Source organism: Scyliorhinus canicula, chromosome 15 (assembly GCF_902713615.1).
Source record: "Scyliorhinus canicula chromosome 15, sScyCan1.1, whole genome shotgun sequence".
Taxonomy (NCBI): domain Eukaryota; kingdom Metazoa; phylum Chordata; class Chondrichthyes; order Carcharhiniformes; family Scyliorhinidae; genus Scyliorhinus; species Scyliorhinus canicula.
This window is the reverse complement of record NC_052160.1, coordinates 88,080,686-88,107,929: the sequence shown is the minus strand read 5'-3', so window position 1 is coordinate 88,107,929 and position 27,244 is coordinate 88,080,686. Positions and strand designations below refer to the sequence as shown.

The 27,244-nt window shown below is 41.6% G+C and overlaps 1 protein-coding gene across 9 annotated transcripts in view; it reads right to left on the bottom strand.

Moving 5' to 3' along the window:
• csde1 (cold shock domain containing E1, RNA-binding) overlaps positions 1-27,244 on the bottom strand; it is a 129,914-nt gene that overhangs the window by 36,515 nt on the left and 66,155 nt on the right. For 5 of the 9 annotated variants that reach the window (XM_038819946.1, XM_038819940.1, XM_038819943.1 and 2 more), the window contains 8 exons: positions 21,312-21,409; positions 16,974-17,055; positions 12,807-12,935; positions 7,291-7,416; positions 6,220-6,432; positions 5,823-5,963; positions 3,230-3,394; positions 1,128-1,139 (listed from right to left, as the gene is read on the bottom strand). In XM_038819946.1, coding sequence (XP_038675874.1) covers positions 1,128-1,139; positions 3,230-3,394; positions 5,823-5,963; positions 6,220-6,432; positions 7,291-7,416; positions 12,807-12,935; positions 16,974-17,055; positions 21,312-21,409 — 966 coding nt within the window. The remainder of the gene's footprint in view (positions 1-1,127; positions 1,140-3,229; positions 3,395-5,822; positions 5,964-6,219; positions 6,433-7,290; positions 7,417-12,806; positions 12,936-16,973; positions 17,056-21,311; positions 21,410-27,244) is intronic. The other 4 variants (XM_038819942.1, XM_038819944.1, XM_038819947.1 and 1 more) reach the window with 3 other exon arrangements.

Here is a 27,244-nt window from a genome sequence, read left to right as displayed (position 1 = left end):
AAGGGTTTTTACGACATTGACAGACTTCGTTCCCAATTTTGTATTGAAATCAAATTTCATCTGCAGTGGTGAGATTACTCTGGGTCGCTGGTTTACTAAACCAGTGACAATACCACTACACCACTGCCTCCCAATATTCCACGCTCAAACTAGCCACCTTTATATAAAAAACCATGATCAGTCATTTCAAAAATAGAACATTGCAAAAGATAACTAACACTAGACTCAGGTCCTGTCAACGGCAAGACTCATGATTTACTCATTTGCTTACAGAATTGGAATCTTGAACAACCTGATTGCACAAGGAGTTAGAGGACATGTTGGAGTGATAATTCAGACAGCCAAATCTGTACTGAAAAGACAAAACAAAAGTCCCTGAAAATGCCGAAATACAGGACAATCAGCCAGTGGCTTCACACCAGTCCCACAAGTTGACATCCTGTCTAAGACATGGAAGCCAATTCAGAAGCTAGTAAAGAGCACAAAATCTTAATATTTACTCAGCTCAACACCAGATGGGACAACTTTGCCTAGTGTTATCCCTGCACATTTAAAAGAGAACATGGTTAGGCGTTCTACTGTAAAACACAAGGAAAATAGAATTTATGACTACATTCATCTAATTTTAGCTTTATTCAAGGAGAACAGCTTTTGTGAACTCAATGTAATTTACAAAATTATTCATCTTGCAAAGAATGCCAATTACATGTTTGGCAAATAATCCATTTTACCCCAGTTTCACCTTGCACAGGATATTTATACTACATGGAAATTAGTAAAGTTAAAAGTATGTTTTTGTAAAGTTCATTCAGTTACGCAGAATGCAATCCACAAATGTCACATCATGCACTTAGGTTAAACCAATGTGAGCTAATAGCTAGTTCAGAGAAACGCCCTCAATTCACCATTTTGAAATCTGCAAATGCCTAATTCAATACTCTTAAATGTGGTTTTCACAAAAGGATTCAATTAAATATTAAAATAAATTACTCTGGCCAAACCATGCCCAAGTCCCACCTGCCACCTCAAAACAGCTAAAGCTTCACAACCCAAACATACACAGTAGTGAAAAGCAACATGCACCTTACTGCTGATCTAACGAACAGTATTTGAAATAATTTTCATACCTTTTCTTTTTTCTGAACAAGCAACATAACACAAAAAAGAAAGGGAGATTTTAATCGGACCAAAGTACGAAGACTAGATGTGAAATATTACATGAGGGCAAGGTTGTGGCTGGTAAATATAATGAAGAGATCCAATTCTTGTAAGAGTTGTCTCATTACCAAAGGGACAAACTTCCAAATTGGGTCAATGGAAGAAATACTTTGCTTAATTGATTTACATGGCTTTTAACTGAGAAATAGGTAAACAAGAGGTTTTTAATTAAAGCTTGTTCTTTTCATACCTCAGCACCCGAGTCCACAAGATCCCCTGAAGTTACTGATCCAGCACCGTCTGAATTTAATTACGCCACAAACTTAAGATCTATGATTTCAAGAAAAACTCATTCCAGAAGATTAACCTCCTATCCTACAACTCTGCATCCAAAGAAACTCAGTTCCAGGACTTCCTTCCTCCCTGACCCAACCACAAGACAAATTAAGAGGCGAGGAAAAAAATAATTGGTAGAATGGTACAGAAGCAAGGATTTGGAGAGGGGAAGATAACAAAACACTGATCAAACATCAACAAGCCACTCTAATCACGAGGATACATCATGCCATGAACTTTGTAACAGGTCATTTCCTTCCCTCACCCCTAACTTCCATCTTTAGCAATATATTTTCTGAACAAAGGGTTGTGATGCTGATTGTAAACATTTTCACCTGCACTCAGAACAAATAAATCCAAGGCAGCAGCTTATCATAGCACAATAATTACTGTAAACTAAACTAGACCATGGGTAAGTAGAGAGAAAAGGCACCAGAATTGTTTCAAGTGTGGTGTTCAGGGGCCAGGAGTTTTTACCCATTGGTGGCTTTAATTGTGGGCAGTCCCAGGGTGTTATTGTGCCTCTTCTTGTGGCTTAAGGCAACAGCGTTAACAATTTGAAAGGGGCTGTGTACATACCTCCAATTAGAGAGGAATACAGCAGGAACATTTAAAATGGAATTGGAAGAGACAAAACAGTTTTAATGCACATTTTTGCCACCAAGATTGATACCATCTATTCGGTTGTCCCTTCCAAAATAAACTTGTGGGCAATGCTAGTATTAGGTCAGTATTTATTGCCCAATTTCTTATTTCTATTAAGCAAATGACTACACCCATTTTCGAGGGCATTCAACCATTGCTGTAGGTTTGGTGGCATATATAGGTCAGACCAGATTAAAGACAGCAAATTTGCTTAACAGGATAATACAGTGCAGAAGAGGCCCTTTGTTCCATCCAGTCTGCACTGACTCATGAAAGACACCTGACCTGCCCAACTAATCCCATTTGGCCCATAGCCTTGAATGTTATTTCCAAAATAATCTTTAATTAATCTGATGGGTTTTTAATGACAAGTCAGCACAGCCTTTCATTCCATATTTATTGAATTAATATTCTCAACCGGCTATGGTGGTACCTAAATTCCCCATTTACACAGGCTTCTGGATTACTAGCTTAGTAACAGGCACTATGACACTGCCCCCATTTGTAAGGCAAACAAGAATGCTTTGGAGCATAATCCCCATAAAATCCCAGTTAGCCATCAACTAGAAATTGAACTGCGAACTTATTTCCAAATTCCACTGGTGCACAGGACTGAAAATAATTAGCAAGGCGAAAGAACTGTGGCTCTAGTAATTATAGCAGTATCATGGCATGCAGATCCCTACCTCCCAGAAAAAAGTGAGCTATTTTGAGACAGTCCATCAAACAAGTCTTTCATAGAATCATGGAAACTTACAGCAAGAAGGTACTCAACCAATCGTGCTTCGTCCCACATGCCCCTGCTTTTTTGTCCGTTACCCTACAAGTTCTTCATCCCAACTAGAAATTGAATCTAACATTGCTCCAGGGATATTCCTAACAACAGTGTCAACATTTCTAAAGCAGGCACAATATTTAAACTTCAATGAGTTCAAGTTCTGAATTTTCTCCAAAAATCATACATGCTATGTTATCATATTGCAATAGGGCAAAATTAAACAGTCTGGGAAGAGTTTCCCCATAAGTCTCGCATTCACATCATACAGAATCATCTGCAGGCCTGAATTTACATTACTCCAATTCGGATTACCTTTTCTTTACCCTTGGCTGGGCTGGTGGATTTAGATATTGAACCAGTAGCTTCTTTATCCACCATCCCAAAGTAACGCTGCTCAGATTGCGTGTGAAAGGACACTGTTCCTTTTGGAAGTTTTTTAATACGAATTGCATGGTTCCTCTGGGCTGAAAGTACATCCTTTAAAAAGGAGAAAAAACATTTTCATTACTAATGGATAAAGCTAATACCCAACACTTAGGCTACTAAGTCTCGTAGCCATACGGGAGGATAGTTAAAAACAAAATTAATGCTTTGGGATCAGAAAATTTAAATTTTAAGAAAACAATTTGAAGGCCAATCAGCTTGCTAGCGTTAGAAGATTAGCATTATAAAGGTTCATCTTCAATTTCTACCCAACATATGACCAAGTAATAAACTGTGGAAGTTGCACTCATTCAGGAACAGACAACTGCACAAGAAAGGAAGAGGAAACATGCCGAGGGGAGGACGAGGCATCCATGGCTGACAAGGTAAGTCAGGGTCAGCATAAAAGCAAAAGAAGCAGAGGACAACTAAAAAGCAATAAGGGTGAGGATGAAATATAAAAGTGTAAGTTAGCTGGTAATATTAAAGATTGCAATAACCTTTTTGATACATGAAAGCTAAGAGAGGCACAGAATGGACATTGGACCACTGCAAAATGAGACAAGAGTAGTAGTAATGGGAAACAAAGAAATGGCAGAGGAACATAATAGGAAATTAGCATCAGTCTTCATGGTGAAAGACACCAGTGGCATACAGAACTTCAAGAAAGTCAGAGGACAGAAGGGAGTGTAGTGGCTATCGCTAAGGAGAATGTGCTTGAGGTGCTGAAAGGTCTGAAGGCAGGTAAATCACCCAGACTGGATGGACTGCACCGCAGGGTTCTGAAGGAGATAGCGGAAGAAATTGTAGAGGCATTGGTGATGATCTTTCAGTCAGGGAGGATCCCAGATGACTGGAAAATGGCTAATGGAACATGCTGTTTGAGGGAGGGAGAAGACAGGAAATTAAAAGACTGATGTGATCGACTTGGATTTCCAGAGGCATTTGACAAGGTGCTGTACAGGAGGCTGCTAAATAAGGTAAGAGCCCATGGTGTTAGAGGCAAGATAATGGTATGGATAGAGGATTAGTTGACCGACAGAAGAGTGGGGATAAAGGAGTCCTTTTCAGGATGGCAGAGCCGGTGACGAGTGGTGTTCTGCAGGGATCAGTGTTGGGACCATAGCTATTCATGATATACATCAACTACATGGGAGGGGCAGCTGAGGACATTATTGTTAAGTTTGCAGCTGATATACTGATATGTAGAGGTACGGGTAGGGGAGACTGCAGAAGGACTTGGGCAGGCTAGGAGAGTGGGCGAAGTGGAAAAGTGTGAGGTTACACACTTTTGGTAGGAAGAATAGAGGCAGAGACTATTTTCTAAATGGGGAAAGGCTTTGGAAATCTGAAGCACAAAGACTTACGAATCTTCGTTCAGGATTCTCTTAAGGTAACGTGCAAGTTCAGTTGGCAGTTAGGAAAGCAAATGCAATGTTGGCATTCATTTTGAGGGGGCTAGAATACAAGGTCAGGGATGCCCTGCTGAGGCTGTACAAGACTCTGGCAAGACCCCATTTGAGTATTGTGAGCAGTTTGGGGCCCCATATAAAGGAAGGATGTGCTGGCCCTGGAGGTGGTCCAGAGGAGATTTACAATGATCCTGGGAATGAAGGGCTTGTCATAGGAGGAATGGTTGAGGACTCTGGGTCTGTATTTGAAGTTTAGAAGATATGGGGGGATCTAATTGAAACTTAAGAGTGCTGAGGCATTTAGAATGGGCATGGAGATGTTTTCACTGGTTGGGGAGACTAGAACCAGAGGGCACAGCCTCAGATTGAAGGATGACCCTTTAAAACAGAGATGAAGATTTTCTTCAGCCAGAGGGTGGTGAATCTGTGAAACTCATTGCCGCATAAGGCTGTGGAGGCCAAGTCACTTGAGTGTCTTTTAGACAAGAGATAGGTTCTTGATTAACAAGTCAGAGACGAGGCAAAAGCAGGAGAATGGGAATGAGAAACATATCAGCCATGATCGAATGGAAGAGCAGACTTATGGACCGAATGACCCAATTCTGTCCCGATATCTTATGGTCTTATATTGGCTGACACCTTGGGAGGGAATGCAGCACTGAGGGAGTGCTGCACTGTCATATGCTAAACACAGGCCTCGTCTTCTTATTTGAGAGAATATAAAAGATCTTACAGCACCATTCTACACATATCACAGCTAATATTCCTCTATCAACCACCATTAAGATTAAACCAACTGTTGAGTATTTCAATTGCTATTTCTGGGATCTTGCTGAACACAACAGCTGCTTTGCCTACAGCAACTGTAGCTAAGCCAATCCATTGGAGATGAAGTACCATGTAAAATGTCTTCATTTTTGTAGACAAAGGTCAACTGTAGTGCTTTTACCACAACCCCAGGAGAGCAATGCACCAGAGGCCCAGGTTTTGGTATTTGCTTAGTCATTTGGGAAGCTGACAATCGGTATTTAGACATAATTTAAGTATTCAATATATGCTGAAGCACTTACAGGGACAACTGTGAACTCAACTTCATCTGAGATGTGGAGCTGGAGACTATCCATGATTTCACTAAAGTGGAAGAACATTCGAGTATCGCGATCTACACATTTAATGAAACCAAACCCATCTCTCATGGCTGCAATCACACCCTAGAGACAAAAACAATCTGTAAATCTTCAGTGTAAAAAAACTTGATAAAGATGCTTTCATTGATCTTTATAATTAACAAAACATTATTCTAGATATTTTCAACTAGACTACTCTCGCTCCCACCTCCATGTCCATTATCGCCAGCTGTAACTATCTTACCACCCTTCCTGAAATTACTAAAGGCTCTTAAGGTCATCAATATCTAGTCTGAGCAGGTACTCGGGTTAAATACAGATGATTAAAAGGGTAGCTTACCATTTCTCTGGCTTCGCCAGTCAACTCAAAAGAATCGGTTAGAATTTCAATATTTGTAGCACGTTCCAATTTGTCACGCCGATCAGTGGAGATATTAAACCTGACATGGTCACCTTCTAATAGCGTCACCTTAGATCTGGTGTCCTTATCTCCAAAGGGAAGTTCTTTGGAAATGGCAAAGTTTACTTTGATGCGTCCTGGCAAAGGATCAGTCTGCAAAACAATAAATGAATGATACGAATTATCTCCGAATTCATAGCTTCTCCATAAGTACAATGGGCTCAAGGTGAAGTTATTCTTGACTCAGGACCAGTACGTACTTTTGCATAAAATGATTATTGTAATACTATTCTGCATGTTTAGGGCTTTCTCCATTTAGGGAGACAGTGATATAGCAGTAGTGTCACTGGACTGGTAATCCAGAAGTCCAGGCTAATGTTCTTGAGGATCGGGGTTCAAATCCCACCATGGTAGCTGGTGGAACTGAAATTCAATTAATAAATCTGGAATTCAAAAGTTAGTCTCAGTAATGGTGAGCATTAAATCATCGACTGCTGTGAAACCCCACCTAGTTCACTTAATGTCATTTAGGGAAGGAAATCTGCCATTCAAACCTGGTCTGGCCTACATGCGACACCCACAGCAATGTGACAAACTGTTCATAGCCCTCTGAAATAGCCCAGCAAGCCACTCAATTCAGGTGCAATTAGGGATGGGCAACAAATGCTGGCCTTCCCAGCAATACCCATGGAAGAAAAGGGGGAAAAAAAGTATTTGTGATTCTCCTCCCCAAGCCTCATTTTGCAACTACTGTCTATGCAATTCAAAAACTAAATTGTTTTTTAAAAAAAGTTTCATCTTTAGTTTTTACAATTCTTTCCAATCATGGATTTGGCCATTGATTGATGAACATGATCAAATATCAACATTGGACAAATTGGCCATTTTGCCACTGGAGAGAAAACGTGCTTTCACAGATTATTCAAGCCTCAGGCAAAAACTCAAAGCAATACTTCAAACAGAACTCCGTACATGCAGACTGTGGGGGAAGTCTGCAGTAGGCTACTTTACCTGGGTTTTACTGGATACTTTTGGGATAACTTTGGTGACAGTTCCATCAAACTGTTCAATACTAACATCTTCAAATATAACAGTTCCTTGGGGTAACAGTTTCACTTCAGTGGCAACTTCTTTTCCCTGGAAAGAAAAATAGCATCAGTTACTAGGCCGCATTGTAAGCTTTCACAAAAGCAGTTATTTTAGAAGTTACCCCAAAAGGCACTTATAAAACATTATTTTTACTCATGGTGATCAGGAAAAATAAATTATGGTCCTTTTCTTGAAAACTCCAAAACTGAAAAGATAAGCTAGATCGATAGCCTATTTTACTGCGTGTGTAGAATGAAGTGTATAAAAGTAAATACACCAATTACATTCAACGGCTCCAACAGAAAACCCACTGAAATTGGATATTGCTGCGTGTTGAAATCAGACATCCCCATTTTACACCAGGATAGCTTTAACGACAAGAAGCTGAGAACAAAGAACCATCTTAACCGAGTCCCGATGCAAGTGAATTAACCTGTAATTTGCATATAGTTTGAGATCTTTAGCCCTTGACTGTGCCAATGACATACAGGCACCAGATTTGTAAGTGTAACACATCTCTTTAAGTCATGCAATACTTATAATAAATAGAACAGCCAACTAATCATCTACTCCCCCCTTTTACTATCCAATCATCAGCACGGTAGCATTGTGGATAGCACAATTGCTTCACAGCTCCAGGGTCCCAGGTTCGATTCTGGCTTGGGTCACTGTCTGTGCGGAGTCAGTACATCCTCCCCGTGTGTGCGTGGGTTTCCTCCGGTTTCCTCCCACAGTCCAAAGATGTGCAGGTTAGGTGGATTGGCCATGATAAATTGCCCTTAGTGTCCAAAATAGCCCTTAGTGTTGGGTGGGGTTACTGGGTTATGGGGGATAGGGTGGAGGTGTTGACCTTGGATAGGGTGCTCTTTCCAAGAGCCGGTGCAGACTCGATGGGCCGAATGGCCTCCTTCTGCACTGTAAATTCTATGATAACACACCCCCGGATAGGAATTAAATTGGAAAAAGAGAGGAGTGCCCTCGTTTCTGATATTGAAGTTGCTGTAACCGGCTATCCTCTCCGAACAAAGTTTGAAGCCACCAGTTGGTTTTCTAATTAGGATCTTCTGCCAGTTACACTGTCAGAACTCCCAGGCTGCAGGGTTTCCTGTGGGGCGGCACTTCCACTTTTATTATGCTGGGCCTTCACTCAAGAATAACAGCCTCAGGATGGTTCAATTCTTATTTGTTTCCAACTCCACCAGAATGACCAACAGCTTGTGTGAAATATGAACAGAGTTCCCAAGAGTTTAAAAGGGAATTTTTAAACAACTGACCCGGCCTGCAGCTGCTGCTGGACTGCATCTTTCTGCAGTTCAATCTTGTCGTGCAGAGAAAAAGGACTTACTTTGGATGCAGACCATTCGGTAAGACATAGATCTGGGCTTTGATCCTCCAATTTCTGATCAAACCAAAACTAAAAGTCAGATGAAGCTTTCCTGCTTGGACAGAACATTCCAGAACTGTCAGCACCAATCTGCGTAGATTATCAGTCAAGACCCCGGGAATGTAAACAGCTCATTATCCACCAGCCAAGTCCATCAAGAAGTATCACTAGTGTCAGACCCAACAGCACATCCTGCTGGAGGTTCATTTTTTTAAAAATTGAAGGTGAAGTCCATCTTAAAAGGGATAGGTCCCATTAACTATCCAGGTACAAAAATTCAAATTGCAGAACGGAAATTAAAAAGGAAAAAATAGGGGAGATCAGAATTAACAGGAAGATTCTTCCACACTGCAGAACTCTTCATAATTCTATAAATTACCATTCACAAAAGTTGAATTCAAATAGTCCGCAATTTTTGCATGCAACACATTTGCATGTTGGTCCCATAATGTTTGAGCAGTAGTTACATTAATACTACCGCAACCTCTGTCTAGCTCTAACAAAGAATGCTAATTTCTCAACCTGATCACCTGCAGGTATAAGCCATTGGAAGACTGCTCGGGCCTAGCGAGTAAAAAGGGGCAAGCAGCTGTATTGTACTGTTTAGTATATTTGTACAGTCTCAACCAAAGTTGGGAAATACAAAAGTTATATTTGAAATATATTAGAATTTTAATAATAATTAAATGTTTTCATAACGAAAATATAAAAGGTGAAGTGGAAGGAGGGACACTGTTGTAATTTTCCCATATTTTGGAAATCTGCCCAAATGAACCACTAAATTCTGATGGACACAGGCTACTGTAGGGTTCCAAAATAACTTTGCAATCAAATACAAGGCACGGGATTCGCCATTTTAATTTCCCCCTGCATCATCAATTTCAACCAAAGTCAGTGTGTCGTAGAATATTATAGTGCAGTGGTTCTCAACCGTTTGCTTTATGGGACTACTGGTCATTACCCCAAACGCAAGCCATTTTAAACTTCTTTTTTTTTTTTTCCATAGCCCCTGGCTGACTGGATTGAACTTGTTTATCAAAAGGGGTATTAAAAAACACAGCTATTTCTAATAGTTTATGATGCACATACAAATACTTTGCACTCATCACAATACATTTACCGAAATAGGTCTACCAGTGGAAAAATATAATGCTTACCCCTTACTGGTGATATTCCACAGAGGTCAAACTCTGGATGTCAGGGCCCAAGGATGACAGGCCCAATTAGAGATCTGTTTCAATGTTAAGCTTATTCCGATATTTGGTCTTCAATGCGACAAGCCCTGAAAATCCAGTTTCGCAAAGGTAGGTTGTAGGAAAAAGGCATCAGAAACTTGACTGCCTTGTGGGTCGGTTCTGGGTATTCCAAGGCAACTTTAAGCCAAAAGTCAGTCAGATAGTTCGGCGAGAAATGCAGCTTAAAGCACTGTCACAAGATCGTTCCATAAGGCAGTCATGCGAGGCGTATATCATCAGGCTCGCAAAGGGATTTCATATCCAGTTGAGCTTTGTGTCAGGAACAGGGAAGCACTCAAGTAGCTGTGTTTTCCAACTTGGCAGGTACTCTCTGATGCCATTTCTGCCATGCTCAAAAATTCTAATAGATTTGCAAACCGTGATTTGACTTCAAGTTATTTGACTCACACTTCTATTTTCTTTATGGCTTGTTTCTATTCTGCCCTGCACATGAAAAATTGTCAAGATTTTTCCTGAACATCAGATTGTTTCCATGTGACCGAAAATATCTGCCAGACATGCCAATTTGGCAAGCCACTGAAAATCACTGAAGTGTTGAGAGTTCAAACAGAGGCAAGTGAAAAAATTTTCACTTCAGCATGCAACTCAAAGATGTGAGCATACCTTTGCTCAGGAGAGCCAGCGAAGCTTGTTGTACGGAAGTAGTTGGTGATCACTGCCAACCAGAGCTGCACATATTCACGAATTTAGTGGCCAGGTCTTGATAAAATGAACTGTTTTAACCGCTTTTCCAAAACGGTCATGAGATCAGCAGGCATTTTCTTTGCAGCTGATCCCTCCCTATGGATGCTGCAGTGAATGGATATTGCTAGCAAAGCCACTGCTTTTATCCATGTGACAACCCCAGTGTGTTGGCCTAACATTGCACAGGCCCATCTGTGCGAACTCCTATACATTTCCCCCCAATCTAAGCCATTTTGAATTATGAAAATGTTCAACATGTCAAAAACAGCCATTGCAGCATATGCGGCAACAATTTACAAAATACAAGGTCCTGAGGTATCTCTCATTACATTCATGCCATACATAGGTAAAATGTTTGCAATGTCCAGTGTTCATCCAGTTGAAGTGCATAAAATCTGAATACTTGCTTGTATTCTCGCTATTAGCCGATCACTCACATTGTGGGCCATCTCATTGATTCTGACTTGGCCTGTGCTATCCGACAATGAAACTACGTTAATTTGCTTGTGGGCATTCTCCCCCAGCATAACACGCACCATCTCCTTAACCATTAGCAATATCAACTCCTCTCTTCCCCCCCCCCCCCCCCCACCCCCTCCCTCCCTATATGTGCACAGCTTCCCTATCTTTGCTGTAAGCAGAACTACCCAATATGAGGCCTCCACTACCTTTGTTTCATCACTGCCTGTAGATATGCATTCCACAGTCCCGAAAGGCGTGCTTGTTCAGTGAACTGGATTTTCTGAATTCTCCCTCAAGTGTACCCGAACAGGCGCCAGAGTGTGATGACTAGGGGATTTCCACAGTAACTTCATTGCAGTGTTAATGTAAGCCTACTTCTGTCACTAATAAAAATCATAATTTTCTTGCTGCTCTGAAATTTTTCAGGATTGCTTTCAAAGAATTCAAATGGCTTGGATACGTATTCCCCATGTTTAGTCTCAAGATGACTGCCAAGATTTGCAGGCTTTAAGCTTTCACTCAACAGAGCTTCACAACAAAGGAGAAAACGACAACTGTTTTTTTTCAGTAAGTTTTTGGACGTAAACGCTTTACGTTTACTGCTCTATTTTTTCCTCCCTTGCTTACTTTTGCTATGCTGAGGTTCAATTGATGGCATTTTGGTCATTTATTTTCTCTTCAGCTACAGATTCATTCTGACTTCAGCAGCACCTCAGTGTGAGGAGTTCACTGCCAAAATCCTACCAGACTAACCGGCTGTTGACAATAATTTTTGAGAAAACTGTGATGCTAATGGATGGTTAAAGCAAGCTAGTATCATAGAAACCACCATAATTGATCAGAGAAATGACCGACACCAGAAAAGGCAGGAAATTCAACACGTTGGTTGCTCCCCAGTCCTGCCAGGCTGGCCTCTTGCTCTGGTGAGTCATCCTACTCATGTTGGCCACTGTTGCCCGATTCGCTGAGGCATTACACTGGCGCTTGCCTGGCCTTCTTCGCACCTCCTGATTACTGCTCTGCTCACCTCTCGCTCGGGTGACTGGGTCTCGATAACTGCGTGACGTCCTGGCTGGCTGCCGATCAACAAATTTAGAGCTACCAAGATTCGGATTGGTATTCCCATCACAACAGTCTCTTCTCCATAGCACCACCCCCCTCCAAATTGGGGGGGGGGGGGGGGGGGGGGGGGGGGGGCGCATGCTGCAGCGCTGTGTTTTCTGCCTCTGGTCGCACTATTTAATTGCGGGGAGTAATACAATACAGAAAATTGCAAAAATAGTTTAACAAGGATTAGTGTGCTACATTTTTACAAAAGTACTAGTTATTTTTTCTCTCCGTGGGTAATTTTTTTTTCTTCAACTGACATACTGACCACGAGCAGTAACCTCGTGGACCACAGTTTGGAACCATTGGCATAGTGGAAAAGAAACAGGGTCAGAAATAATTAATCTTAAGAGTACTGCAGAATTCATGGAAATATTCACTAGGACATCACAAACATTGTAGGATAATTAGAGACAGGTACATGTGGTGCCCTTACTTAAGAAGGCATCCTTATGAACAAGAATTTAAGTTCCTTGCTTTTCTTGCATTTTCATACTTCCAAAACAGATAGTTATTCCCCCACAAGATAGAGCTACATTGCTTACATTTCTTTCTTTAATAGTAAATTCCACATCATCGCCTGGCTGCAAGGTCTCCAGATTTCCCTTGAATTCGCTATAGTGGAAGAAGATCTCTTTCACAAGGTCACCTCTTTCAATGAATCCAAACGCTTCCTTTAAAGATCAATAAAGAATTAGCATTAACACAGTATCATGAGATGTATATCTGCATCCAATTTGAGGCCAAAGCATCAGATTACTTTTCAAATAGATTTAGAGCACCCAATTATTTTTTTCCCAATTAAGGAACAATTTAGCGTGGCCAATCCACCTAACCTGCACATCTTTGGGTTGTTGGGGTGAAACCCACGCAGACACAGGGAGAATGTGCAAACTTCACACAGACAGTGACCCAAGGCTGGGATCGAACCCCAGTCCTCAGCGCCGTAGGCCGCAGTGCTAACCACTGCACCGCCCCCACAACTTGGTACAGGGTGTTTTTTCTAACCAAGTTTCTCAGTTTGGATTTTACATATATTAGCCAAACAAACATGCAATCTTCCTTCCCATACTAACTGCACACCAGTACGGATGTATTCGACGTAATATAAAAAGCATCTTCAGAAAAGGGGTTTGTGAAATTTGAGCACATGTACAAGCCTATTCTGGTGGTTTCTTTGAAAGGAGAAATGTGGTGATCTGTGCAGAAGTCCAGAACACTGAATTAGGCCTGACAGAAGCTCTCAACAATTCTGGTCTAGGCCAAGATTGGAAACCTGCATCATTAGTGCCAACACTAAAGCTCTATCAATTTACTGAAACCTAGGACCATTTTGAACACTACCGCAACCCAGTCCATGAGCTGCTTCTCAAAATAGAAAGGCAGAGAAATTGACACGAGAAGGACATGCTTTTACAGATTCCAATCATTAAAATTCATGGTCCTCAAATTATTTTGAAATAAGCAATCCAATAACATTTCTCCACTATTTTGCCCTTGCAATTGTCAACCAAATATGGCCAAACCCCAAAACTTGCAGATGCTGGAACCAGAAAAATGCTGGAAGAACGCAACAGATCTGTGGCAACTGTAATATGTCTGATTGGAAGATGAGATGCTGCTCCATCAGCTTGTGTTGAGCTTCACTGGAGCATTGCAGTAGGCCAAAGACAGCCATAAGGTGCAGAGTTAAAATGGCAAACAATAGGAATAATAATAATAATAATAATAATAATGATAGCTTATTGTCACAAGTAGGCTTCAATGAAGTTACTGTGAAAAGCCCCTTATCGCCACATTCTGGCACCTGTTCGGGGAGGTTGGTACGTGAATTTAACCCACGCTGCTTGCCTTGTTCTGCATTACAAGCCAGCTGTTTAGCCCACTGTGCTAAACCAACCCCTAAGGAAGGTTGCAGACCGAGTGAAGGATTTCCTCAAAGCGGTCACCCAGCTGTATTTAGTCTTCGCCTTAAGAGGTCACATTGACAGCAGCGAATACAATTGACCAACTTGAAAAGCACAAGTGAAAGACTGCTTAACCTGAAAGGGGCCTTAAATGTAGAGTTAAAAAGGGCAGTTATTGCAATTGAAAGGGGAGGTGCCATGTGAAGATGATGGGCAGTTGGGTGTGATGGATGAGTGCCGAGTTCTTCCAGCATTGTGTTCTATGGCCAAACATGCCCCACCAGAGTGCAAATACCCTGGACCACCGCTACACGAGCTTCAAAAAGGTGCCTACCACTCCATTTCCCGACCACACTTTGGTTAATCCGACCACAAGTCGGTACTCCTACTTCCGGCCTACAAACAGCAGGCTGAACCAGTCAAGAAAACAGTGCAGTGCTGGTCCGAGGCATCAGAGGACACTCGCCGCGATTGCTTGGAGTCTGTGGACTGGTCCATATTCAAGGACACAGCAGCTAACCTGGACGAGTACGCAACCACTATCACAGACTTCATCAGTAAGTGTGTCGAGGACTGTGTACCAAAAGAGACGATACAGGTGTTCCCCAATCGGAAACCCTAGCTCAACCAAAAGGTTCACTTCCTGCTAAAGTTACGGACGGAGGCGTTAAAGTCTGACGACCCAGACAAGAAATCCAGCTATGACGTATGGAAAGCCGTCAGGGATGCCAAAAGACAATACCGATCAAATTAGAGTCTCAGGCCAACAACACAAACCCAAGACGTCTATGGCAGGGCTTACATGAGATCAAAGGCGACAAAGTAAGACCAGGTGGAATCTCTGGGCTGGAGTATCCCACCCCGATGAACTGAATACGGTCTATGCCCGCTTTGAACAAGTCAGACAATACACCAGTGCCACCTGCCACATCAGCCTTGTACACACACATACCCACTATTACAGCCTCGGAGGCAAGAGCTGCCTTCTTGAAAGTAAACCCGCGGAAAGCGACGGACCCCGACGGAGTCCCTAGGCGAGCACTCAGTGCCTGCGCTGACCAGCTGCCGAGTGTATTCGCAGATATCTTCAACGCCTCACTTCTCCCGTCCCGTGGTCCCTACCTGCTTCAAGAAGACCACCATAATATCAGTACCAAAGAACATGGTAGCGTGACTCAATGACTACCGACCGGTGGCCCTGACATCTGCCGTCATGAAATGCTTAGAGCGGCTAGTCATGAGACAAGATCAACGCCAGCCTCCCAGATGGTCTCGATCCATAGCAGTTCGCCTAACACGGCAACCGATCCACAGCAGATGCCATCTCTCTGGCCCTACAATCAACTCTCGAACATCTTGACAAGGACATCTATTTCAGACTGCTGTTCATTAGACTACAGCTCCGCCTTCAACACCATTATCCCAACAAGACTAATAATCAAACTCTGCAACCTTGGACTTGACCCCTCCCTGTGCAGCTGGATCCTCGACTTCCTCACCAACAGACCGCAATCTGGTTTAGCACACTGGGCTAAATAGCTGGCTTTTAAAGCAGACCAAGGCAGGCCAGCAACACGGTTCAATTCCCGTACCAGCCTCCCTGAACAGGTGCCGAATGTGGCCACTAGGGGCTTTTCACAGTAACTTCATTTGAAGCCTACTTGTGACAATAAGCGATTTTCATTTCATCTGTCAGGATAGGTAACACCTCCTCCACAATAGCCCTCAACACCAGGGCCCCGCAAGGATGTGTGCTCAGTCCTCTACTGTACTCCCTGTACATAGACAGCTGTGTGGCAATATTCAACTCCAATTCAATCTATAAGTTTGCAGATGATATGGCTGTGGTGGGTTGTATCTCAAACGTCGACGAATCAGACTACAGAAGGGAGATAGATCACTTGGTTGCACGGTGTACCGAAAACAACCTCTCTAAAATGTTGGAAAGACCAAGGAACTGATCATTGACTTCAGGAAGCGTAGCATGACACACCCCCCAGTCTACATCAATGGCTCCGAAGTAGAGATGGTTGATAGCATTAAGTTCCTGGGGTCACCATCATCAAGTCTGTCCTGGTCCACTCACAGGCAAGAAAGCCCAACAAGGTCTCTACTTCCTACGGAAGCTAAAGAAATTCAGCATGTTGCATCAACTCTCACAAACTTCCACAGATGTGGCATAGAGAGCATCCTATCCGGCTGTATCCAGCTTGGTATGGCAACTGCTTGGTCCAAGATCGCAAGAAACAGCAGATTGTAGTGAACTCAGCCCAATGCATCACACAAGCTTGCCATCCTCCCATTGATTCTGCATACACCTCCCGCTGCCTCAAAGGCAGACAGCATTGTTAGAGACCCTTCACACCCAGGCTTGGCCCTCTTTCAGACCATTCCCATCAGGCAGAAGATCCAGAAGTCTGACGACCCACATATCAAGACATAGGAACAGCTTGTTCCCCACAGTTACTAGACTCCTCAATGACTCTACCTTGGACTGATCCGTTCCCTGCAAGAACACTATTTATGACATCCTATGTTGCTCTTGTTTGGCCTTGTTCCGCACTCTAACCAATCACTATTTGTTGATGTACCACTGTCAACGTACAATGTGTGTATTCTTTTGTCTACTATGTACATAGAGTGTACGTTCCCTTAGCCGCAGAAAAATACTTTTCACTGTACTTTGGTACATGTGACAATAAATAAATATCAACCAACATGTTGTTTTCATTCAAATGGAGATTTATCAGCTTTCCAAATATCAACTCCTGCTACCTCATTGAAGATGAGTAAGAGGACACATACCTTCATGGCACAAACTACACCTTGACACCGACCAGGTTTCTTCTTCACCAGTACAATGTTGTGAGCATTTACAGCACCAGTACTAAGAAACAAAAGCATTTGTAGTTAATACAAATCTGTCAGTTATTCAGCTAAATATCAGTTCATAAGCACAAATACACCAAGTGTAAACAGATTTTCCACAATTACCCAAAGGCATTGATGCCAGCTAGAATAGTGTGAAGCATTATATTGAAGTTTAATGCCCCCATCTTGATTCTTGAATGCAGTTCAATTTTCACACAAATAAATAATACACAATAGCCCATCGTTCAGAGAAGAAACGGAACAGGTCACTATCCATTCAAATTTTGTACCATAGCAACCATGTGTATTTACCATCTCTCAGGCATAGACATTATTCCTTTCTGGAATCATATCTCACCTTTTAAAGAAGGAACATTAAATAGACCACACCGATACTACAAAGATGCTACACTTACAAAAAGGGAGTTGCTGTACATGTGAAGGTTGAACTTCTGTACAAAATCAGGAATACTATACTTATATATAGCAAGACTTGAGAGAGTTAATGCAAAGATAAATACAGCAACAATTAATAGTTTTCTAACATAGTTGATCTTGCTACAATGATCTGCAAGACATGTAGAGCACACTCCAAAGATCCTTGGTGGTTCCAGACCAATTAATAAATGGAATATGGTTTATAGTCTATTTCATGCAATAAGGCAAAATTGTGAAGGAATTGTTCATCAAATGAAACTGCCCAGGCTGGCAATATCTTTAGTTTCAGTTACCTGAAATGCAAATACTGTATTTAAAGAACACCAAATCTTTTCAGAATGAATGGCATGCAACAACAATTTCCTGACACACGATGGTCACAATATTAAGCACAAACTTTAGACTTCTAATGTACCATGTACCAAACTATTGGAATGCTACTTGTCTTGCGTTGTCATTTCAGATTAAGTGTCGACTGTAAACCATTTCAAAAGAAAATTCAAATTGCAATCTACATTTTAGTTAGTGGAAGATTTGGTAATGTAAATCCTTTTAATGAATGACACTGCGAGTGTGAATGGACATTGGGGGGGGGGGGGTCCATTATTAATTTTTTGCAATTAGGTTTCAAAAATTGTGGTGTTTTGGGACCGTATCCCAAGGTAAAAATGAAGGGCATCATGCGATCTGTTCTGCAGTCTCCTTCCAGCATGCCTGGATAGCATGGTTTTCAGATTTTAAAAAGGGCACCTCAGATGATTTCACTGGGAACAAGGGACACTTGGCAACAATGACCAAAGCCTGCAAGTCCCCAAAATGCCCAGTAAAGTGTTACGGTGGTGAGGTTGTAAACAGCTGTGCCATAAACTGTCCATTTACTTCTGAGAGATTTGGGGCATCAATGATAGATAATCAGCATTTCTACCTGAACTCAAGGACCATGCAATTTATACTGCCACGGAGAAAGGCTCTGAGGGAAGGGATTTAAAGATGCCCCCTGAAAAAACAGACTAGGTTAGTCAGAGCGCAAGTGACTAGAGGCCAAAATTATTGATGGTTCAGACAGGAATAGGGGTGTGCTGTCTGATTACAAAGACCAAATTTGAGAGTTAGAATGAGAAAGAATTGCGCTGCTTGTGCTAGAGGAGGAATCTTTGGGGAAAATCTTCACTGCGAGAGAAAGTTCAAATGTCAGAAGTTACCATGCTGAATAAAGATATAGAACCAAAATAAACCATTGGAAGCTAAGAATCCCTTTGGGCTGATTCTGGGAGATTTGGCTGTCTACTTAAAAGGACAGCCACAGTATACCTGCGAGAGTGCCGAAAGTAAAACGGGAAAGTTCAGTTGTGGCTTAAAGTGCAGGTTTCCTATGAAAAAAAGTGTTTAATCAATAGTATTTATCTGTATTACAGTACATGTCTTAAAACATGACATGACTCGGACCAGCCAGATCTATTCCTGGGGAGGAGGGCGGACGCCCTTGCCTTTGCCTCCCTGATTGCCCGACGTAGAATCCTATTTGGCTGGAGGTCAGCAGCACCATCCAAAGCTGCAGACTGGCTGTCCAACCTCTCGGAATCTCTCAAAATGGAGAAAATCAAATTCGCCATCCGAGGGTCAGACAACGGCTTCCACAGAACGTGGGAGCCATTCACGCGACTGTTCCGGGACCTGTTTGTGGCCAACGAACAAGAGGAAGTATAGCCAGGTAGCCAAGAATCAGGGGAAAGTAGCCAAAGCATGAAAGGGAGAGATAGACCGGGAGGGAGGGGGCGGAGACAGTTAAACCTGAGGGCAGAAAGGTGAACCACGGGGGGGAGAAGAAGAGAGAAAAGAGAGATAGGGAACAAGAGAAGAGAACCAGAGAGGAGGGGGAAACGAGAGCCGGAAGGAAGGCACGGGATACAAAAACGAGCATGGCATCTCCAGGAGCAGGGAACGAGGAGAATAAAGACGGAAGGAACAGCAGAAGCGGAGGCGAGCGCGAGACGGCAGCGAGATCCATCCGGGAGAAGCAAGCGACAACCCACGAAACACAGCCGAGTATCGCCCACTGTAATTATCTCTGGCACCTGAATGTATATTTGCCTACTTATGTGTAAATAATTTTGCTAGGTGTACAGAGTTGCTGCTGTTGAGCTGGAGCACAATACCCTACCAGTTATTCTATTTTATTTTTTTATTGTATTTTTTTTTTTTACTATGTACTATTTTCTTTTCTTTGGTATGTTTGGGTGTGCCCTTCTCTTCTATATGTGTGTAATATATATATGTTTCTTATCCTGTGTACATAATGGTAAATATACCTTGTTCAAAAACCCAATAAAAAACATTTATAAAAAAAAACTCTTAAAACATGAAATCTTGCTGTGTTATTCCTCCAGTTATTAACTGAATTTATTTTAAAGCGATTGGTCTGCCCAATTTATGATCTGCCAAGATCATAAATTGGGGACCTGCCCATGATTTCGAATCCATCGGCTGAGATATGTGCATTTGTTTAATTTCAAAGAATTGTAAAGGGTGGAGAGGTGGGGATCTGGAAATTTGAATTAGGCATGAATAGGGAACACAAGGCAGTGGTGACGATTCATCAGATATATCTCCAAGAGGGACAGCACGGTGGCACAGTGGTTAGCATTGCTGCCTACGGCACTGAGGACCTGGGTCACAGTCTGTGAGGAGTTTGCACATTCTCCCCGTGTCTGCGTGGGTTTCGCCCCCACAACTCAAAGATGTGCAGGTTAGGTGGATTGGCCACTTTAAATTGCCCCTTAATTGGAAAAAATAATTGGGCACTCTAAATTTAAAAAAAAAAGATATATCTCCAAGTTGAGTTGGCAAGGAACATTCACCCAATGTCAAAATTCAGCTGCTATAAAGAAATTTGGACAGTCCTATCAGAATGTTCAGTAGGAAAACTATTGGAGTTGATTCAACCCTTTCAGACGAACAGACTGCAGACTATGATGCATTTAAGGCTGCAATGCATAGGAGTAAGTTCATGAAGCTAGTTCATGAAGCTTACAAAGTTTAGAAATCAGACATGAGACAGAATCAGGCTTTTGTGGAATTTGCTAGAGAAAAAGAAAGAGCATTTGATCAATGGTAAAGGGTAATGAAGCTTGATCAAGATTTGAAAACCTTAGAGGTGTATTAATGGAGGAATTAAAAATTCAAGTCCCACTGGGTTTGCAAACCCAGTCAGAAATTGGAGAACTAAGAGAAGTGATCGTGAACAGAACACTAGTTATGAGGGTAACTGTAGGACTGAAAAAAACAATGTTGCAAAGGAGACAGTGTGGAAGTGAAGTATGATTCATGGCGACAAACATGTTACTTTGGAGGTGAAGGCAGACTGCTAAAAAGGTGAAAGCCAAGCTGGTAGCTTTTGTGCGGTTATCTTGCATTCCTCACAAAAATGCTGTCCTAGTGATTGAAGCTTACAACAAACCAACACCATCTAATGCACTTAGTGAGGCAAATCAGAACATAGAAGATGGACATTTTTTTGAAAGTGAAGTAACTCCATTTTGAGATATGGGGTCAGCTCAAGACTTGATGACGGTAAAGGACATGAATTTCTCTCCAAAGTTGTACATATATTAATGCAGGGTATTGATAGAAAAGATTTACCTGTTCCATTGTGTAGAGTGAATTTGAACGAGTTACTTGGTCGCTCATTTAAGTTCAATTACAAAACTAGTAAACACATTCATAAAAAGTACATGGCTATTAGTTTCCTCGGGGCTTAGAACTCGTTTTCCAGTGAAGCAACATGGTACAATTGCAAAAGGTATACCCCAGATTAGATAAAATGGCTATACATACTGTTTGTTTGTTTCCATGGAGAAAGAAACTTTATCTCCCGTTTCAAGTTGGACATTTCCATCAACATCTTCAGGTGTGTATGTCAGATAAAATACTTCCTAAACCACCAAAAAAAACAAAACCCAGTTAACTTTTAAAATGTAGTTCACATTCCTTAGTACAATTATGTACAATATTCAGTAAGATTAAGCCAGCTTGTATAGTAACATACCACCAGCCTCCTGCTAGATAGCATACAGAAAAGCATTTAAATGCCAACTTTTTAAAAGATGATTTATATGCCTTTAGGGCTATCCAGCTAGTTGTAAATATAATACTGTTACAACTGAAGATACTGATTTATAGCCTGTTATTCAGATGAATCTGTATTAAGAGGCACGCTTAATTGTCTTGGAAGTTTAGCTTGCCATACAAATCTAAATTAGCAGGTAGATAGGTGGCAGTACATATACAGGCCTGGAAAATCTGAAAATTCAAAACATGCAGGTAAAGAAGCTTCTACACATGACAATTTTAAAAAAGGTTACAAATATTAAAACACTAACATGAAAATAAGAATTACTGGTGCACAAGACCTGCTGAATTGATTATATATTCAACTATCTGCCCCAAATTGTTTTCAAGTTTTAAGACTCCAATTTTTTGTTTTTGAGGAGTCACCATGTGACACCTCTCTAACTAGGCAGTGGAACAATGCACAGCATGTTTCCCCTTTTTGTGTCACTATCGGTTGGCAATGGTTCAGATTTGGATCACTGCAATGGGGATTTCAAGTATAAATTCTCAAAGCATTTTACCACCTGAATCCACCCAAGTTATCTTTTTCACCCAATTACATTTAAAATCGAATAAGTTTGTACATGGCCAGTGGTGGCAAAGATATTGCCAATCTTAACTCAAATGCAAGTACTATCAGCTGAGCCCAATACGCTTCTCACTGAATGTTCAGATGGATACATTTCTAGTAGTTGTCCAGGACAATTGGGATAATAACCAGAACCAATTTTCCAAATCTAAAAGATCAATTACAGCATTAGTATCGTTGTCCAGCTAAGATCAATTAATTTAGCACTGGTCTCAGATCAAACATTACTTGTCTGTACAGCTCAGCTAATTGATAAAAAGGTATTTACGCAGACAAGAGCAATCACTTCTTTCAAGTGAAACAAGAGCATTGCTATAAATATTATTCTTCCCAGTCGCGCCCATCAAAACAAGTACACGTACCATCTGATTTAGTTAATCTGTTCAAATGCCAATCGTGAACAAGCTTCCAGCATTTTAGTTTTTAAAATACAGATACCCTTGTCACCTTTTATGCCACATTCACCAAATCAGCACAACAGAAATCAGGAAATTAAGATCAAGAGGGGCAAGAAAGGAAAAACAAACATTTGTAGGCCAATTACAAAAGGTTGCATCAATATCGACCACTTAGTGCAATTCAGATAGGAAGTCATCCAACTCCTGTACAGGAAGTAGATTGTCTCAATTTAAAATGGAATGAAGCAAAGTTGAACAATCTTCCAGAACGTCCACTTGAGTAAATACATTTCAAACTTTTAAAAAAATAAACAGGGACAGAAAATTTAAGCAGAACTTGATCCAAATGCAGGGTTCCTATTTTTCTCAGGTCACAGCACCAAGCGGAGATAGCCGAACACCAGCAGGTACTAGCCTCAAATTGGTACACGGATAGAGGTTTGATATGGGCAAATGGGTTGGATGACAGTATTCCATGCTTAACGGAAAGGTATCGTTTCCTCACTCCAAACCATCCAATTTATCTAAAATCTTGCATGTTGGTAGAGGAGACAAAAATGTTACATGTGCAGAAATAGACATTAACCACATGCTCAATATATTAGATTTGCAAAGTTATAAAATTCCTCAGAGTGGGTTTAGCTCTGAACATGCCAATTGTTATGCATACTTCTGTAGATAACCACTTTCCTTAAATAACATGCTTTAATAGCAACCCAAATTTATCAAAATAATTACCGTCCAACATTTCCTTATGAAGTAAAATCTGCGTCACAAGTGCCAGGCAATGACCATCGTAAACAGGACAGAATTGAACTATTGCCCCATGACATTCACATCACAATCTCCAATCATTATCCTGGGGTGTGTGTGTGTGTGTGTGTGTGTGTGTGTGTGTGTGGGGGGGGGGGGAGAGGGGGGAAGAAAGAGAAAGAAGGGGGTCACTGACCAGAAACTGACCTGGACAAGCCAGAAAAGTACTGTGGCTACAAGAGCTGGTCAGAGGTTTGGATCCTGCAGAGAGCAACTCACCTCCCGACTCCCCAATGTCTGTCCACTATTTACAAAGCACAAGTCAGGATAAAATACTTACCACTTGCCTGGATGAGAGCAGCTCCAACACTCATGAAGCTCAACACCATCCAGAACAAAGCAACCCACTTGATTGGTACCCGATCCACAAAAATTCACTTCCATCCACCACAAATGCACGGTGGCAACAGTATGCATCATCTACAAGGTGTACTGCAGGAATTCACCAAGGCTCCTCAGACAGCATCTTCCAAACCCACAAGGACTACTGTCTAGGACAAGGGCAGCAGACACATGGGAACAGCACCACCTGGAAATTCTCCTCCACGCTATTCACCATCCTGACTCAAATGTATCACCATTCCTTCACTGTCTCTGGTCAAATTCCTGGAACTTCCTCCCCAACAATATTATGGGCATACCTACACCACATGAACTGCAGCAGCTGAAGACAGCAGCTCACAACTACCACTCGAGGGCAATTACGGATGGAAGATAAAGGCTGGCTTAGCCAGCGATGTCCACATGCCACGAATGGATAAAAATAAATACTGGGCGCTGGAGTCTTCCAAAAGTAGTGCCCAGATAAGAAAAAAACATGACGACAGCCCAGTGGCTCAGGCAGAGCACAGCTCCCAATAATAATTTCCATCTCCAGGAGGTGAAAAAGGTAGAGGACCAACTGAAAATATTCAATTGACAAATGCATTTGCACCACTCTATTCAGAGTGATCATTTAACTTGCATAAAATGTACAGGATGTCTGGGAACAGGTCATCCAAGTGAAGAATGGCAAAGAAATTGAGGTAGGAGATCAATGCCATCAGCTAGAACACCTCTTCCCCCGTAGCTTGTCCTGGGCATGACAGGAGTAGCTTCAAAAGCTGTCAGAAATGGTGCACCTCTCCGGATGGGAAGACTAAACGACAACACTCCCTACTAACAATGGGAACTTGAGCTACAGATCCTCAATAAGGTAAAGCAACAACCCTCCTTCTATAAGCAGTCAAAAATGTTGTTTTGTCTACATGGTTAGATAGTTACTCTGCATCCATTTTGTTCCCCCAATAATTCTTCCAGGAAAGCTTCATCTGAATAAAAGTACAGACACTAAAAGAGCAAGTTTGGTTTAGCAGAACTTTGGGTATACTCTAGGTAAAGACACACGGTCTTCTTGCATAGTCTGGTCTACAAGACCACAAAACTGCATTCAGTAAGCAGAAATAGCTACAAGAGCAGCTTTGTACAATACTTTCAATGCTGTAAGCTGAGTACTACGAGCATGGAAAGGACCTTTTAAATTGCACAATCGAGAAACTCCATTTATAAGCCAAGCCCCCTTTGAAGTAGTATAGCCAAGATTCTCACTGTCCTTCCAGACCCTTTTTCAAGAGAGCAAAATAACCTCCAGTGTAGGGTCAATGGGGGCACAAAGAACCAACTGCCACACCTTATTGCAACTAACACGTTTCAAGGTGTCAAAAAAAAAAACCAGAAAGAAAACTGCCTAAAGAGATAATTACATTGAGCGAGTATTATTATTTAAAAAAGGAACACATTATAATGCTATCCATTTTTAAACAAAAAAAACCTGTATTGTCTTAATAATATTAGATCAGGAATCTAAGGCTTCTGGAATTTAGAAAAATTCAGAAATAGTTCAGGTGAAAGCTGGAGTCATACTGAATTAAGTGACATCACAGCCTCCATAATTTCTACTCTTAATGGTCACCACAATCACATTGAAGCTTCCTTCTGCACTGTAAATTCTATGCCTATGACACAAGAGGGTGATGTAGGACTGTTCCTCTACTTTGATAACTTCAAACCTCTATCGGAGTAGTGGAGTCACAAAGCTGACCAAGAACTTCTCCACAAGAGACAAAAACAAATGTTAAATACCATCACATTGTTTAGAACTGAATGAGGTAAGAGCAGTTCATCCACTGAATGGAGGATATGCAAGATCCAGGTTTAGGGTTAGAGGGGAATATGAAGGATGAATGCCCTTAGTGAATAGATCAGAGTAAAACATCAACTGTGCACCATCCTTTTGTCAGAATAAAATTTCTGCACCTCCCTCCTCAAAAGCTTTCTAAGAGATATGCATCAACGGCACACAAACTACTGTCACATCAATTAATGTTCAGAATCAAATGAATGAGGTGGTTGGGTTGGGGGACAAGGAAGGAAGGAAGGGAGAGAGAAAAAAAAATTGTTTTCTCAGCTTCCCCACAACCCCACTCTTAGATTAAGTCAGAGGCAGGAAAACCCCTGGATGGCATTCCCACCCAGGATGCCAATTAATGCTCACCCAAGCAGCAGTAGATAAAGTACTCACCATGCAGGGACACCAACAACAAAACTGTGTGATAGCATGCTGTGCTGTTGAAAGTCACCCCTCTGACCTTTCTTCCAACTTCTTCCCCAAAACTGGCAATTGCCTCCCCATGATCCCAAACACACCCTCAGTCATGTAGCCTGGATCCTTCTGCAATTTCAGTCCTCTCCCTGGGTGCTTTACCAGCAGTGGCTACTGCTCATCTGAGCCAGCTTTGAATTCCAATTTCTGCCCACAGGGTTCAGAATTCTGGAGAAGATTTGACGCTGCTCAGTTAATTAATTCCATCAGGCCTTCTCCAAATAGAGATCTTCAACTAGCAGGCAAGTCCCCATTGCCATGATTAAATTCTGCCCCCACCCCCCCGACAAACGTTTCTTCACCAAAGAGCTGAATGCATAATCCTTGTGTGCGACTTTACGGGTGCAAATGCATACCAATTCGCAATAACATTCTAACACACCATCACTGCATCCACATGAAATCTTTTCTGATTTCCATGAAAACTGACCCCCCCCCCCCCCCCCAGTCACTGAATTAACTGCAAAGCACCCACTGTTGATAAATACAGTCTCATAAGCAGACAAGGTGGCTGACCACAGAGTAGAATCAGAGTAACTGCTGTAAACTCTATTTATTGTTATGCTACTTCAAGCATGCTTAAACATTTCATTCAAGTACATGGGAAATTTGATGCAGCCCAGAGACTACATAGAACGGTATATGCCATGAAAGCAACTGTTGCCAACATCATTAGCAAGACTAGCCCTTAATTCCCCATCGATATAACCCCCACGATGACTGCATTAAAACCAGCCCATGAGCATTCTGGAACCAAAAAGGGGTCAGACTATTTTTCACCTTGCAATGTGTAATGAGAAAGAACGAATGAATGAGCTCATAAAATAATCCTCAAGAGTGACACGGCATGCAGAATTTCACGTTAAAGGGTGAGAAACCTGGGTCTGAAATTAGTGTATGGAATATGGAGATAACACTGGATTGGAAAAATGAGGTAGGGAAGCAGTGGGAAACATTGAAGTTCATTCATAGCTTTCAAAAATATATACTCCATTGAAAAAAAAAACTAATGTGAAGGATAAATGACCCCTGCCTAACTTCTAAGAATGGTATTAAATGAAAAGAAAAAGGTCTACAAATGCTATGATGATCAGTGGTAGTCCAGAATATTGGAAAAAATTAGAAACCAAAGAATGACAATATAATAAAATGGGGAAATAGGATGAAAGGAAATGAGTAATAAATACAAAAACAGGTCTTCTATACAAATATATGG